The sequence below is a fragment of the Emys orbicularis genome, chromosome 12, assembly GCF_028017835.1.
Source record: "Emys orbicularis isolate rEmyOrb1 chromosome 12, rEmyOrb1.hap1, whole genome shotgun sequence".
Classification (NCBI taxonomy): Eukaryota; Metazoa; Chordata; order Testudines; family Emydidae; genus Emys; species Emys orbicularis.
Genome location: NC_088694.1, coordinates 32,037 through 48,895, shown reverse-complemented (window position 1 = coordinate 48,895; position 16,859 = coordinate 32,037). Strand labels below are relative to the sequence as shown.

Below are 16,859 nucleotides of genomic sequence, written 5' to 3'. Positions count from 1 at the left end.
ATACACTGCCTTCAGAGCTGGGCATCTGGCCAACAGCCACTGCTCTCCAGCCACCCAGCTCTGAAGGCAGCGTAGAAGTAAAGGTGGCAATACCGCAACCCCCCCAACAGTAATCTTGCGACTACCCCCACAACCCTCTTTTGGGTTGGGACTCCCAGTTTGAGAAACACTGGTCTCCCCTGTGAAATCTGTATAGTATAGGGTAAAAATACACAAGACCAGATTTCACGATCCATAACACGTTTTTCACAGCCATGAATTTGGTAAAACTATGTAACATGATAATTCCTGTCAGACAGGGTGTGGATTTTGTTTCTGTAGCAGAAATAGATTGATTTACTAATTGTTCACAGAAGACAGGAGCTTTCTTGCACTATTTCACTCAAGGTTATACAGACAGACTGACAACTGCACATCTTATAATCACTTGGCCACATTTATGGTCTCAAAGGCTTTGACATCTGGAAACTTGTCACAGGAGAAATTAACGAGCAGTTGCTTGGTTCCACTCTTGGTGGGAATGATTTCAAGCGGTACTTTGGAACTCTGCCTGGGCTGTAGTGAGGGCATTCTAAAAAACAGAAACAAAAGGAGAAATATCAGTTGAAAACATCCTTGTATTTTATATTTGAGTTTCCCTGCCAGCCATCCTCCCTATGCATTGCTGTCAGTAGGGAGGAGGAGCTATACAATGGGCTTCCAAAAGGGCCTAAAGGAGTTAAATCTCCAATGCTGACTTGGGTACCTAGCTCCTTTCGGCCACTTTGGAGATCCCTACTGTGAGTATGCGATAGATGATTCACAGTTTTGTTATCATTTTCACTTCCATTTAAGAATATGCAGGTGTTAGACTAAAGGGCATAGACAAATAGAATTTTTGGCAGGCATTTGTACCTGCCAAGTGCATCTAGAAGTTTGTGTGTGCAGTTCTGTGAAGGCAGATGGAGGTCTGGCTGCAAATTTACCCTTCCTGGTTCTAATGTAAGATACCAGCATTACAGACATTAATGATCCAAACATACAAGAAAAATCAACTGGATAGCATCTATTGTATTCCAGTTCCTTATAGCTGTCCCATTCCTCATCTATCAGTAGCAATACACTAGTGCCCCCTAATAAGTAAGGGTTTCAATTTATTGATCTAACCCCTACTGTATTTCTACATTTCCCAAAACAATGACATTTCTTGAATTTCAAAGCCAAGGTTGAAAAATCATATATGCCATTGGTTACTATTTAGGAGAAATAGTCTCTTGTTTTAAAAAAGTATTTATCACAATATTCACCACTCCTTCCATTCTGTCCCTCCATAATTAATATATTTGATCTCTAAATACACAAATTTTATAGCTTTCAAACTCTTAGCATGGCTGGCTTTCTAAACATTATGATTTAGGTCTGGATTATTAAAACCCAGCCTCTTTGTATCAGTAGTTTTCCCATATACTAGTTGCAGGAGGAATTTTGCACCAGCAGTAGTTGTACGTGGAGAGAGAGATGGGGGTACATTTTCAGAAGGATGGCCTTCTTTTGAGGGTACAATTTCGGTCTGAAAAATTTGAACTTATTGAAATGTTCACATTTTGAAATGCAGGGACAAATCTGCATACTTGCACCTCTACCTACCTGATATTGGTGAAAATCAGAGAGAGAGACAAATACTCAGATTTGCACACACACACAGTTCATTTAAAAAGGTTTTAAGAAGGACCCAAGGTTAACAGGTACAGCTTTTTTGTGTAGAAACCATCACTTACTCTGTATCATGCCTTGTATAGTAGGGTGTGACCTGGTTGGCACTGCCAGAATATTCAAGTTTAATAGATTGCACCTGCAGACTGGCTGAATGTTTACCCCACTTATATCATTTAGACTTTTACCCAACGTGTGAGTGCAATCAGGTAAGTGGGTGAATAAATAGCACCAACTTGTGCCCACAGTTATTGGTACCTACAAACTGCAGTGCCAAAAGAAAGGTCAGGTTCAGGCCTCATTAAAAATCAGGTCTTTTTTTCCTTGAGTCTCATTTCCACAGACAGACCTCCGTGGTCACAGCCAGAAGGAAAAAGGTGTCATGCCAACATTTGCTTCAAAAACACCCAACCCTAAGTCCTGTTGTGCGTATTTTTTGTGTCAAGAAGTTGATGCTTCTTGTACTTACTCTATCTTGAGCTTTCCTTTCAGCAGGTCACTGCCTTCTGCCTGCAGCACGCAGTCTTTCACCTCTTGATCGAGAGGATTGGTAAATACCACTTCCACATTCACTGGTTCATTCACCTTTGCATCACTGAGCACCTGCACAGACCAAACACTTGCATGATCACATTCTGAAGCAGAAAATGATGTTATGATTCATTAAATGTTGGGCACTCTTAAGACACCCCACCATGGCAGGATGAGAACAGAGCATCTCTCTCAATGGTAAAGACAGTCGATGTAGGAAGCAAAAGATACAATCTAAACCACCTTTCACCTTCCCCTTTCCCCAATGCTAAAGCTGGGCTCAGATTAACTGTGTGAGGCAGCTGAAGCACTCTTTCTCTCCATGTGGCAAAGGGACAGATCTTTACCTGCATGACAAGGTCAGGGTTATCCAGAGTGATGTTTCTTCCCACCACCGTATCAATCCCACTTTCAACTTGACACAAAGCTGTTACTTGAATCATGTTGTCTCTTGTTAAATTTTGCTGGTACTCAGCATACGTTATCTTAATGGGAAACTGTTTCTCTGAAAGGAAAAAATAACATAAAATTTAAAAAATAAATAGGATGAGATGCACTTGTAAAAGTCTAACAAATGTCATTCACCTAAAATGAGTATTTTCCTATCACCCAGTATCTGGTGCTAGACAGGACATGAGCTTTCCCTGCTTTTCTCTCACTTCTTGCTGCATTGCCTGTCTGGGGGGTTGGTTTCTCTTCTTCAATTCCTTCTGCGTCATTTTCTGCCCCTTTTTTCCTCCCCATTGTTCTTTCTGGAAGGTGATGAAGCAGATAACTTGCCACTTTGCATTTCATTAACTAGTTAGTGTCTATTTAATTGTCAAGGGAAAGTCCTCTCAGGCCCTATCCAGGACTAATTCCCTAAGATGCACATCACTTGGACGTGCTTGTGTGTGTGTGTACTTGCATTTTCTCAAGCTTTCCTCTATCTGCTCTTTATCCAAAGTTATTTTACAGCATTTTCCTTCTGTACTAATAATTCAGGCTTCTTTTTGTTCAAAATATAGTATAAACAGGGCATTTCAGCCACTTTTGAATCATCAATAATTTCATTCCCCCCCATGAACCAGCTTTCTTCCTTTTACTGTGCTGCTTCTTCCCATTATAAAAATCCATGTAACTTTTCAGAAGCCCTTTGGCTGCCATTAACTCATCTTGCTTTTTTGTTGTCCTTATCTTTTCCATGCTAGCTTCTGTTAACAGAGTATTCTGGTTTACTTGCCACCACCTCTTCATTTCTGGTATGTTTTCCCCGCCCCCCTGTATCTGAGCAGTGTTTGGGAACCATATGGGAAATGTTTTATTTCTTAGATTTTTCTCTTTTAGAGGAACTTTAACCTGCTTTGGATTAAGGATGGTGTCTCTTAGGAATCCTCAGCCTCCTTCCATGCTGGAATTTAAGACCCTCTCCCATTGCACCTTTCTTAGTAGATTTCTTCATTCCCTCAGTTTTGCCACCTTTACATCTAATTCTCTCATACTGTTATGACAAACTTGTTTCTTTGGTTACACAATTATATGAAAAATTACCTTCTTCAGGACCAAGAGTATGTGAAAGGGAGTCTTTCCAGACCTCATGAATTGGCTTCCCAGTGTACACGATGGTCCAAGCAGTCATATTTGCCTTTACAGTCTTAGCATCAGAGGTCAAATTTCTGAGAACCAAGATTAGGCTGACATCTTTCCCAATCTCTAAGGAGCCATCCACCTTGAACTTCCCTGAAATGTCAGGCTTTTGATCAATTTCTGGTCGCTTCTCTGATGTGGAACTGAAACCAAGTACTCGACTCAGCTTTGTACGAGCCTTTTCATACACTTCTCTTTCTTTCTGAGAGCCTATGAGAGAGAGAGAGTGAGCCATGAAAATAATAAAAAAAACAGTAAAATATGTCCATTTTTAAATGTTGTATGCAGGGTAGTTGTAGCAGCATTGGTCCTAGGATATTTAGAGAGACAACCATCTTGTCTCTCCACTTTTAACTGACAAGCCTGATGCTTACCCAGCAGGATGTAGAGCCCTGGCAGATCTGCCTCCAGGGGAGACAGAGCAACTGTTTACTGCAGCCACTATTAACCTGTTTGATGAGTGACAAGCATCCATTCATTTCAGAGTTGCTGTCCTTAAACTTGAGAGCATTAAATCTGTTAATTCCAGAGAGGAACTAAAGCTTAGTTCCCAAACCTTCCCTCATCCAACTTTTCCTAGGGCTGTATAAGTGGTAAATATAAATTTCAACTTGCTTCACTTTATTCTGTAACACGAAGCAGCCCTCTAAACTGATGGGATTGACAGGCCTGCAGTTTACATGAACAGGCCCTACTCTAATGAGGGTTTGAATTATCAGCCCTTCCCCCGTTTAGACATTTTGAATAGCACTCTTTGTGTCTTACTCTTGTTTGCACATGCAAACTTAGCTAACAGATGTTTGTGTTCTGTATTTTGTACTGGCAAAACTGAAGGCACAAATTTAGAGGCCGGTTGAGGTCCTTTTGAAAGGGTTGCCCTTCTTGTGGAGTTTGCTATCTGTCTATCTTAGTTTACAGGTACTGTATAGAAACCTATCTAATAACTGTGTTGTTCAATAGCAAATGCAATTTGAGCAGCCTGTGTTATCATGGACAGGACATGTTTTGCACAATGTAATTAAGAGCAACGTTACCCAGGTCTCATGAGTCAAAACTGACATATCAGAAATGGTATGGCACAATACTATACCTTCTGTCTTCCTCCTTTTCTTAGCGCAGTAGGAGTCAAAAGTGTTACTTTTGCCCTAGCTGTTGTAGTACTTGCTAAAGTACTGGCTCCTATTACAATGTTTCTACCATTTTAAGAACTAAGCTTTTGTGCTACTATCAAGAAACAGAGGATTTTCTCTTTACCTTCTGCATATTTGTAATTATTAGTGACATCTACACGGTCATAACTGCCTACTGCCTTGGTGCTGGTGAACTGGCCAATTGACTTGGTCTCAGAAGAGATCGGCTTTGCCTCTCTAGTCCTAATGTCGTAAGTCCAGGTGATACGGTCTGCATTCACCTCAGCAAATACGAATGGAGAGTCATAGTCCAGGTCTACATCGCCTTCTTTGATGGCTATAAGTGAAGCAGGACCACACTGAAATATTCCTAGAGTATCAAGGAAAAGAAAATCAATTAGGGCTAGACTAGTCAAAACACTCTAATAGAATGTAAGCAATGCACATTAGACATAAACTGTGTGTCAAGGACCCCTGAATTATACAGGGGTCCCCCTGCTTTAACATTTTCCTGAATTAAAATCCCTGTACCTGCACTTTGCTCCTGGGGAGTTGCATCCAGAATTTGCCATCCATTGTAGGAGGGCCCCAGGTCACTTCGGGTAAACCAGCTTTCATTCCAGACATGGAAATTCCTAGAGACAAGAATAAACGTGGTAAACAACTAATGTGTGACAGTTTTGTGTAGCGAGTTTCTGAGGGTCACTGATTGTATCCACTTCTATAAGCCCAGATTCTCTCATCTGACCAAATTGTTCAAGCTGAAGGACCAGCCAAACAAACAAAAACAGAGGCTTCATGTTGCCTGTGAGGTTCCTTGAGCCAGGAACCAGTTTGGCCCAGGACACAACTCACTGCAGCTTTAGGGGAGTTCTAAATTATGTTCAGCTGTTTACAGCCCCAAAAGCATATTGTGGCAGCCAGGGCTTACAGGAGTGCAGCAGTGCTCTGGACACATCCTGTGAACTGGGAGTTGCCAGTAGGGTGATCCCAAAACTTCCCTTCCCCTAGGGGAACCCTCAGGTTGCTGATGAAGATGGCTTTCTGGCTACTCTTTGCTGCTAGCAGAAAGACCATATGGGAGAATGGGGTCCATAAATACATTAAATGGCTGCACAACTTAATACATTTCCTAGCCACACATTATACCCCCTAACAAAGCATTCTCAGTGAGGCATGGTTTCTGTATTGGTCTCTAATAGCTAAGAAAATAACAAAATGGTAAATGAAACAGCATAAATATTAATTACTTTATTGCTGTTATAAGCTATGTGAAATAAGAAATTATCCTGATTCTGGATCAGGCATGTCTCAGCACGTAATGGTCCTCATTAAGTGCCCTCAACACTTCCAGCCTCCCACTAATTTACAGGAAATGCACTCCTTGTCTGTCATTTATAGCTTACTATAGCAAATGTAATTCTGTATATGTTCTCTCCTGAGACTGAATATTTCAGACTTGATCCTGAGAATCTCAACCTGAAGTTCTGGATGGGAGTTTCATTGGGAAATGTAAAATCAACAAGAATTTTATGTCTGAGATAACTGAAAACAGTCCCAGACATTTTATAAAAAGCGACAGAGTCCTGTGGCACCTTATAGACTAACAGACGAAGTGGGTATTCACCCATGAAAGCTTATGCTCCAATACATCTGTTAGTCTATAAGGTGCCACAGGACTCTTTGTCACTTTTTACAGATCCAGACTAACACAGCTACCCCTCTGATACTAGACATTTTATAGTTGTACAGGAAGCCTTGGACCTGATTTTGAAAGGTTCTGAGCACTCTGAGCTTTCACTGGGTTCAACAGTGTTCCCTGGAGCACGAGGACTGAAATTATGCCTGGTCCTTGCACCCAGGATGCTCTCCCTTCCTGAGCACCTCTACAGTTGTACAGCATAATCTCACGCTAAATTTGTATCTTAATTTATGCATCTACCATTTAATTGTGGGCATAATTCTGTGGATTTTCACCCCAGTGACCTGATATGGGGACAAGTTATACCTGTATAAAGGAAGCCTGTGTCCTGGTCATGCTGAAAGTTCACATCTTAATGTACACCCATAGGTGCTGGAACTAAGGATGCTGGGGTGCTGCCACACCCCCTGGCTTGAAGTGGTTTCCATTATATCCAAGTTTACAGTTTGGTTCAATGGCTCTCAGCACCCCCCCCCTATAAAAATTGTTCCAGCACCACTGTGTGCACCCTTTTAAAAATCTAGACCCAAACTAATCAAGTCCCATTGTGTGATATTTTCAGGTTGACACCTTAGATTTTTGTATCCACTTTGGCCCTGTAGCTGTAATACTGTTATAACTCTTTCTAACTTAGCTTCAAGTGACTGTCGTAACTCTTTGTTAAATTACACTCTGTATTAAATGAGGTACATGTAGATTAAATAGTGTTGATCATTGAGAATTGTTCTGCTCTTTGGAGAGAGAAAGAGAGAGATACACCATAATTTGGGTGTGAAGATTGGGGTAATCCTAGCTGGTGGTTTCCATACTTTTTATCGTTTTGTTATTTATTTAATGATGTGTGTTTTGTTTTGAGTTGCAGCTTTAACTATACGTTAACAATGTGTTTAGTGTGGGAATCTATGCACTTTGGTTGAGGAGTCTGTATCTATCCCATCAATGCACAGGACCAAATCATGCCTTTGACTTGCATCTATAAGTCGCGATGATGTCAATGCTTAATACTGCAGATATTTAGAAGAGTAGTTGGTTACCAGATGCTATCCTCCCCTATTTTCAGAGGATTTCCAGAATCATCATAATATTCATCCACACTCAGGTTTCTATCTGAATCATGGGCAGAGTTGAAATTTGAAATCATACGAGTAGGAATCCCCAGACACCTGAGCACTAAAGAAACCAAAACAAACAATTAAAAACCTGCATTTCTGAGATACAAAGTTTCTATGCTACTATCCTCAGCTAACATTTCTGGATAGTGATCCTGGCCAAACCAGGCTCTGACATCGTCAGTGCTTTGAAACAGGCCTCAGTATATAGTGTTTAGCATTTCCCATAATGGAGCCTGTGCAACAAACACATCTGTGTTAATGAAACATACCTGTGGTCAGCACTGATGCAAAAACCCAGCATTGTCCAAATTTAACAGGTTTAAATCCTGCATCCTTCCACTTTCGCAGGATTTCAACGCTTCCATTCCAACTGCTTGGACTTGTTCCACCAGAGTAATTTCCACTCCAGTTTCCCCATATCACCCCATCATCATTATTACCATTGACCTGGAAAAAAATATACCCTAGATTAACACATAGCATGGTTTGCAGTAGAAGAAGGAAAGGAGGGAGAAACAGCCCTGTGTGGCATATAGTACTATTTAATACCTCTTATAACTGTTATGTAAGTGCTTTTTCATCAGTAGATCTCAAAGTGCAACACCGTCTTTACTATATTGATCCCCAGAATGCTCTTGTGTCATAGGACACTACTATAACTCCATTTTACAGATGGGGAACTGGGGCACAGAGAGGCTGAGTGACTTGCTCAAGGTCACACAGGGAGACTGTGGCAGAGGAAGGAACTGAACCTGGGTCTCCCAAGTCTTAGGCTAGTGCCCTAGTCATTGGACAAGGGGCAAAGCTACTGCTTCAGGGAACTGGCTTGCCACAAAGAAGGCATCTTATTTTAATGGAAGTAGGAGATGTATTTAATCAAGAAATTAAAATATTTAGCTCCCTCTGCTCCTCCCACCCAAAAATAACAGCAGTAGGTCAAAGCACTTTACAGAACTGTAAGTGCATCATATCCAGATCCATGTGCCAGCTGTAGATGTACTCCCCCAGCTTGAAACACGCTAAGTTTCAGCACCGACAAGCCCTTATGTGGGGAGATGTATATCACAACTTGGAGCAGCTTCATGGTTTTAAACTGAAAGTACTAGAAAAAAATTCTTGGCTGGATGCAAAAATCTTAATGCTATTTTGTCTCCTGCTTTTATTGCTACCTTTTATAAACTTTTAAGTCAATTTAGTGCTCGCGGAAGGAATGTTAGCCCTGGAGAATAAAATCATCTACTGCAGGGGCAGAGCAACTGGAGAGATCAGGAGTAACATCTAGGATGCTGTGGAAGAGCCTTCTCAATTAAAAAAAAAAATCCCTTGCCTATAGAACTCCTTACCAGAAGTGATCAAATAAGCCAAAATGTAAGACTACCAGGAATGACCTCTGTAAATACCACCAGACCCACTCTCACTCTCTGTTTAAGGGGGGGAAATTGAGTTATGAACTCTTTATTTTGTCTGACAACTAGATACCAAAGTGACAGATGTCTCAGAAATACCATAGACTAAGAAGAACTTGCAGGCACAAATCGGGCAGTTATCCATCACTGTGGTTTCTGAGCCACACAAACAGTGGATTTACCCTCACAGGGAAGTATCTTCCATCTGCTTTTAAAGAAACAGTTAGTGGATTTGGCTTTTGCAATGTTTCTAATGCTGAGTAAATCAACCCTTTTCTTACCATGGCACTGAGCACACGGCCCACGTATTTGGGATCATTTCTGCGAGACACATCAGTGGCAGGGTCTTTACGGTAGCTTAGGCTTCTATCCAGTATGGAAAGGCAGATATTCAGAATGTCTCCTTGAAACTGTGTTTTAAAACAAAATTAATATATAGGTGATGCAAATTGTTCTTCCTTATAAATCTTAAGGGTACAATAGTCTAAATCAGTATTTGAAATAATAGTCTACATATTTCTTAACGAGCCATTCTAGCTCCAACATAAATTATGGGCTTGGTGCAGGAGTTACTGGATACAAATCTCTGGCTTGTGTCATTCAGAAGGTCAAACTAGATGATCACAATGGTCCTTTCAGACCTCAACATTTATGACTGTGTAATAAGAGTTGGGATAGTGCTGCCCAGCATCACAGCAGTTATGTCTGTGTACAGTGTTATCCAGCAGAGACTTTAAAACATTTACAGCTGAACTAAGGGAGTCCTGGTTTATGAGAAATGCCCAGTTATTGATACTGACCTTTATGTGAATTGGTATAAAGTGGGGCATGAGATGAGGCCTGATGCCTGTGACCAGGCTCCTGTTGTCCAGATAAGTCACTGGAAGGTGCAGAGGAACATGGCTAGTGGCTGCCAGTGCCCCAGAAGGTGTCTCAAAGATAGTGCAGTATATAATGCAGCACAAAGTATGAACTAGAAAGAGCAGGCAAGGTACTGATCTAGCTTGTGAGAAGAAAGGAGGCCCAAACACCAAGTTCTTCACTTTGCATTTACCTGGCCATAATTCCAGCCCATCTTGCTAATACGGTTTACGTTGCCCACAAAGACAATTCCAAACTCTTCCAGCACGTACTCCTTGCGCTCAATGCTGTCGGGCATAAACACATCATCTCCTGAAAATCCAAAGCAGAGGTGCTGTAAAACCACAATGGGGCAGGGGTTTGAAAGCCTCAGATGAGCTCCTGTAAATACCCATCTGCTCTGCTTTCAATGTTATCAATAGATTTTAGAAATTCAACCCTTTTGCAGTTGTGGGGTGAAGAAAGAGGGATGGGGGATAGCGAAGACACACCCGTGGCTAAGTCTCTGTCCTGCAGGGGAAAGTTAGTGTGGGATAGATTCAGGGCCTTGTCTTTTTTTCCTCAGGGATAGTACAGTGCCTAGTAGTGCCCAGTCTCTGCTCTTCTATGGTGGTGCTGAGCTGTGGGGGAGACAGGGCTCAGTCTATGCCTTTCAGGGTAAGGCCTCTCTGGTAGGACTCCATAATCACACACAAGCTACAGAGTGAACATGATGAGTTTGTAGCTTCCCCGTTGGGAATCTCCCAGGACTCTGACTCTGCACAGAGAGGAGGTGGGGTGCACTCCCTACTGTGCTATATAGTGTAAATCTAAGACATTCAGCTGGTTTTTTTTGTCACTGGAAGGTATTAGGACACTCTTAATTCCCACTCTTGGCGCTCAGTGTTAGGGTACATATTGTTACTGTTCAGTACATCAGATGGGCAAGCTACACATATTAAAGCTGCAGTGAGTTACTTAGAGAGCAACCCAAGGTGTCTGTACCTGAAGACCAAGGGTTAAAGAGCAGAACGAATGTTCCGAGAGTCCTACGGGAGGCACTACCACCTGAGGCAGGCTGCACGCTCAGTTTGTAGCGTCCGATGGCAGCATTAGCTGGGCTGGAAATAGAGATGCTGACGGAGCTGGAGTTGGTGGATTGTTGGACTGCGCTCCAGGTACTATTGCTCGCTGTGCTGGAGATGTCAAATACAGCCTGGGTCTTCGCTTGCAGTGATGGTTTTGGCCCTTTCAAAGAGGATTGAGAACATTGAGATTTCTCCTGCACTCTGAAACCACATACAATTTCTATTCAACCCAGCAGAGGCAACCCGTGATGAGTGAGATTGTACCATATGTCAGCATGTTATAGACAAATTGATGCCAAATACCATTAGCTTAAGTGAGTCATACATTTAACAACCTGCACAATCACCTGGATAGGTACAATTGTGTTAACAATGGCTCTGAGGGGATGAGTTCGTGCGGGCATTATTACCTCCTTCTGACAGGGCGAGTGGGCATCTGCGGGGGAAGGACATCACCAGTCTATGGGGCAGCAACCTGTTTGTGTGAGGGACTGAAGTGGGGGCATTACCTGTTTCTGCAATGAATGTTAAGCTCTCTCCAGTCTGCAGTGCTCTGTTGAAGGTCAGGATGATAGTGAAGGCCTGTCCTCTCCTCACAATCAGCTCTGTGCTGGAGTATTTATCAGTATGGTGTGCATTCGCATTTGCTTCAAGCTGCCAGTTGATATTTGTCAATGTCAGAGCTGTGAGAAGAGGGGAAAAAAGGTGAGGAGAATCCCAAGGCCTTGTGGGGGCAGAGGAGTCTCTAGAGATGGACAGAAAAAAATCTCTGGCATCTTCTTTGGAGTTGTCACCTGTACTTAAAACATGTACTTGGGGCAATGGGAGGCAATTTGATGGAGGAGGTTCTTCCTGTGTTTGTGTCTCCATCACACAGAGGAACCAATTGTTCATTTTGAAAGCATTTTATCTAGCTTCTTGGGAGATGGCATCTCTCAAAACAGAGACTGTTGTAGCTCGTGCTGACTAAAATAGAACAAGAGTTGGTTAATGCAGTACTAGGGGGAGGCTGGGAAAGCATCTGAGAGGAGAGAGATGGTGGAGTTGAGAGTGAGTTGCTTGAATAAAGAATGCAGTTTTAATTCTACTGACTCCTTCTTTCAGTCAAAATACAACATACTGGCTGTGATGTGAGGCTGAAAATTTGAGGTATAAAGCAGGGTCATACAGGGGAATCCTCTTGGGCTCTGGGAAGGAAGCAGGGGATTCCAAAAACCTATAGAGCTGAGCCATGTTGCTGTATTTTAAACAGTGATGTGACTCGCTTCTGCAGCAAACTCAGCCCCTGTGGCTCCAAAGAGCAGGAAGTCAGCTCAGGTCTCTGACACATCAAGACAAGGCACCTGTTTAGACCTTGGGGTCAGATTTAACATGGCCATCCAGGACCCTTCAGAATTAGATCTGATTTTGTTCAGGCATTTGTCTCCATCTCTCTCCCATGCATATCACTTACAATATCAATTGCACAAGTGCAGTGTAGATAATATACAGAAGATGCGACCTCCAGCTAATACTGCATATTCTACTTACAAGTGAGAAGTGTCTCTTGTAATCACCATTCTACATGGCAGTGAATGTTTTCTCTAGGGTTTGGATCCAATATCTGCTTTGCATTTCCTTGAGCCCCCACTTTATGGTTCTAGTGTCCACACAAGATATTCCTGAGTATGACTCATACCTTAATTGTTTGTTATGCTACTAGGGCTGAAGACTGAACAATGTCAGACTATGACTGAGAGGAGATTGTGAAACAAGCAGCTGAATCTTTGACCGTTGGGATGTAGCAGGGGCTCCATGAACCCCTTTCTGGACACTGCTAAATTAGCCCTGCCAGAAATGATTTACCTGGGTTCATTTGGATCTGCTGAAGAGCAAAATATTTCCTTTAAAATAGCCCTGATAGCACCAAGTGGCAGGTCCTGCATTTAAACAGCACCATGGGGAGGATCCCCCACACCTTTTCCCCAGGTCTACACCCCTTCCTCAGATCCCACAAATGTAACACTGGTCTGGGCTGTGAATGTGCTCTGAGTGTTTCACCAAAACGTCTGACCACATCCACCAAGTGCTAGCTTGTTTGTCAGGTGGGGCTGTCTCTTCCTCCAGTTAGGATTATGAGAATGAGTTTTGTTTAAATGGAGAAAATCACAAATGGACAGATTCCCTATTCTCTCCTGCTTCCTTCTCTGAGCATATGCCAATGGTACATCGAGCATACTGGAGGTTTAGTGGAAAATATTTGTGAAGCCACTTGTTAAAATATTGGCTATGATGTTGGTACATCATTGTGCAAGTGTTACACTGAGGAAATTGTGGATTTGTGGTTATTTCCCTGTTGCTGCAATCTGTGGTTGTTTTTACTGTCCAGTTTTAACACATACTCCTCCTGTTAACAAAGAGCTCTCTTAAACCGCCCAGTAGCATTTTTCATGGCTGTTTACTTAAGCAATATTTAATGGTGCAGAGTTTTTGGTACCTGCCCATAATACACATCTGACCCCTTTCCAACCCTCCTGCTTCTCAGTTCATTTCTTAGAGGTGAACATTTAGATGAATGGAATGTCAGAACCCACCTGTACATTTAGAAATTCTTCAAGTGGGCACTGGCAGGCCACACACTGCACTTTCACCAACAAGTTAGGAAGCATTGGCAGAATGAATCCGCGAGGAATATGCCAAGATAGTAAGTGGTTCAAATCACCCCAAGAAATTGTGTGCGTGTGTGTGTGTGTGTGTGTTTTTTTTTTTAACATCTTGTATAGATAAAATGCATGGCTTTTAGAGTCCATGGACCTGATTCTCTTCTCACTCCCCCTGTGTAGCTCCATTGACCTCAGTGGATTTACTCTTCATTTACATCTGAGAGGAAAATCAAGCTCTTTGTTTCTGCTCTTTGGACACTGTTCTCTGTGTCTCTTATCAGTTTCACCAAGTGATGGTTCCGATTCACCTTATGCCTGCAGAGCCCAGGCTCCAAACTCTGGCAAAGAGGGTATGCCAAGAGAGGGGCACAATCTCTCTCCAGGCTAGACTTCACTGCTGGGGCTCATATGAAGCCCCGTCTAGATTTAAAGGTGCTGTCCCCATTAGGTACAGTTGCTCCTGCAAGTACAAGGGGTGCAATGTACACTCCCTGCACCAACAGGATGGTATTTAGCCCTGTATATGTGCTCAACACACAAACACTTACTTCTATAAGCACAGGCTCTGTTAACACACAAACTCCATCCTAAAAGCTAGTTTTCAGTAAGTATTTGTAGACCTGAGACCAAGTCCACAGAAGTATATTATTAATGCTCACAAAATACGTCTACCATAAATGCCTATATTAGTAATAGTTAGCTTTGATTCATATCTTTAGTTTGCCTTCTAAATTCCTAATATTTAACCTGACCAGCATAAAATAGTAACATTCTGTACACTTTGGTAAATTCTTGGGTGATACATCTAATGGTGGTTCTAGTGGTTCTCCTCAACCCATTGTGCTCTGCATCTGTTTTGTAATACTGTACTCTAGTATTACAATGTATGGAATATTTATTTTCTCTGTTTGTTGTATTTCTCTGTTGTTAAAAATTTAGGAAAATAAATGTTTAAAATATGTTACCAGTTATACAACTTATTCCAAACCCCAGAATATAGAGTATGCAATACTTAGAGCCCTTTGCAACAAACCCCCACTAAATAAACCATCCCGATAAGGGAACATAACCTTATTCAGTTGCTTGCAGGTTATTTATTGAGAGACTTGTATTTTACTCACCAGCCATGGTTTCTTGCTATTCTGCGACTCGTGTTCTGTGTTCCTCTGAGCAGTTATGGTGCTGTATGATAAGGCTTCAAGCTGTGTTTGAAACAGCCTTTATAGGAAAAACCTTGGGCCTCTCCTTCTGTGCAAACCAATTACAATTCAGATGAGGTGGGTGAGGCACTCAGACAATGAGTTTAAATTTTCAGATGACAGTATGCTATCTCATAGGCTCTAAAGTCACTATAGTTATGCAAGACAGGAGGAAAAGCCAGGGTAGTGGAAGCTACAAGTTACTTGTTCAGAGGGAACTGACTTAGTAAGAAAGGAGTCCCAGGTTTCAGGTATAGTGATGTATCACTTCTAGGGATGAGGAGGAGTAATTCTTGAGTCAGTAAGAATTAATACCTTTTCCCCATATGTTCCATAGGCAATTATATAATTTATAGGTGTTTTTTTCTTGCTGTATGCTCAAAGCAGAGCTTCCAGCTCCTCAGAACTAGGGACTTGACTTCTCTCATGGATTAATCACTGGAGCCTGTTGAATTATGTTTTTTCCCTCAGTTCAAAGTAGACTGGTTTGCTAGTGGTCACCAATCCCCTTTACTGCCACATATCCCTAGAGAGTAAAGTTCTCATATGGTAATAAACACCTACACAAAAGAGAATCACATTTTTAAAAGGGTGATCTCCTTTTTTCAGGCACAAATTACACACACATTTTCCCCTTGAATTGTGGGTGCACAACTTAGTATTTACCCCTCGCCCAAATTTACCTCTGGGCACAAATCAGATAGCTAGAGGTTCAAATATTCTGACTTGCACCTGTAGTTAATTTTATGAACACACAAATACAGGCAGAAATTTTATGGGCACAAATCACACATGCTGGAGTCTGTTTGTTTAACACACAAACAGAGATTTGTTGTTATGGGGTAATTCATGAATGTTGGGATATACCCTCTGGGCTGTGGTATGGTCTCAGGGGACCATTGATCTGTTTTGCTGAATTGTTTTTTTTTTTTTTTTTTTAGGGGAAAAGGTATCAAATTCATAGATTCAAGGACTGGAAGGGACCTCGAGAGGTCATCGAGTCCAGTCCCCTGCGCTCATGGCAGGACCAAATACTGTCTAGACCATCCCTGATAGACATTTATCTAACCTACTCTTAAATATCTCCAGAGATGGAGATTCCACAACCTCCCTAGGCAATTTATTCCAGTGTTTAACCACCCTGACAGTTAGGAACTTTTTCCTAATGTCCAACCTAAACCTCCCTTGCTGCAGTTTAAGCCCATTGCTTCTTGTTCTATCCTTAGAGGCTAAGGTGAACAAGTTTTCTCCCTCCTCCTTATGACACCCTTTTAGATACCTGAAAACTGCTATCATGTCCCCTCTCAGTCTTCTCTTTTCCAAACTAAACAAACCCAATTCTTTCAGCCTTCCTTCATAGGTCATGTTCTCAAGACCTTTAATCATTCTTGTTGCTCTTCTCTGGACCCTCTCCAATTTCTCCACATCTTTCTTGAAATGCGGTGCCCAGAACTGGACACAATACTCCAGTTGAGGCCTAACCAGCGCAGAGTAGAGCGGAAGAATGACTTCTCATGTCTTGCTCACAACATACCTGTTAATGCATCCCAGAATCATGTTTGCTTTTTTTGCAACAGCATCACACTGTTGACTCATATTTAGCTTGTGGTCCACTATAACCACTAGATCCCTTTCTGCCGTACTCCTTCCTAGACAGTCTCTTCCCATTCTGTATGTGTGAAACTGATTGTTCCTTCCTAAGTGGAGCACTTTGCATTTGTCTTTGTTAAACTTCATCCTGTTTACCTCAGACCATTTCTCCAATTTGTCCAGATCATTTTGAATTATGACCCTATCCTCCAAAGCAGTTGCAATCCTTCCCAGTTTGGTATCATCTGCAAACTTAATAAGCGTACTTTCTATGCCAATATCTAAGTCTTTGATGAAGATA

The 16,859-nt window shown here is 41.9% G+C and overlaps 1 protein-coding gene across 1 annotated transcript; it reads right to left on the bottom strand.

Annotated features, from left to right (window-relative positions):
• Positions 1 to 423: 423 nt before the first annotated feature.
• LOC135886530 (protein-glutamine gamma-glutamyltransferase E-like) lies at positions 424 to 14,965 on the bottom strand. Its single transcript, XM_065414267.1, has 13 exons — positions 14,891 to 14,965; positions 11,637 to 11,810; positions 11,045 to 11,287; positions 10,254 to 10,372; positions 9,481 to 9,609; positions 8,063 to 8,240; positions 7,716 to 7,851; positions 5,511 to 5,614; positions 5,104 to 5,349; positions 3,754 to 4,059; positions 2,571 to 2,728; positions 2,162 to 2,295; positions 424 to 571 (listed from the first exon to the last, which is right to left on the bottom strand). The coding sequence occupies exons 1-13, from the start codon at positions 14,895 to 14,897 to the stop codon at positions 424 to 426; spliced, it is 2,082 nt and encodes a 693-aa protein (XP_065270339.1). The 5' UTR covers positions 14,898 to 14,965.
• Between the last annotated feature and the right edge of the window lie 1,894 nt (positions 14,966 to 16,859).

Coding starts and splice junctions, on each gene's coding strand:
- LOC135886530 (XM_065414267.1), bottom strand. Junction 5,350..5,510: donor TCCCCAGGAGCAAAGTGCAG/GTACAGGGATTT, acceptor TTGATACTCTAG/GAATATTTCAGTGTGGTCCT. Junction 2,729..3,753: donor TACTCTTGGTCCTGAAGAAG/GTAATTTTTCAT, acceptor TTTTCCTTTCAG/AGAAACAGTTTCCCATTAAG.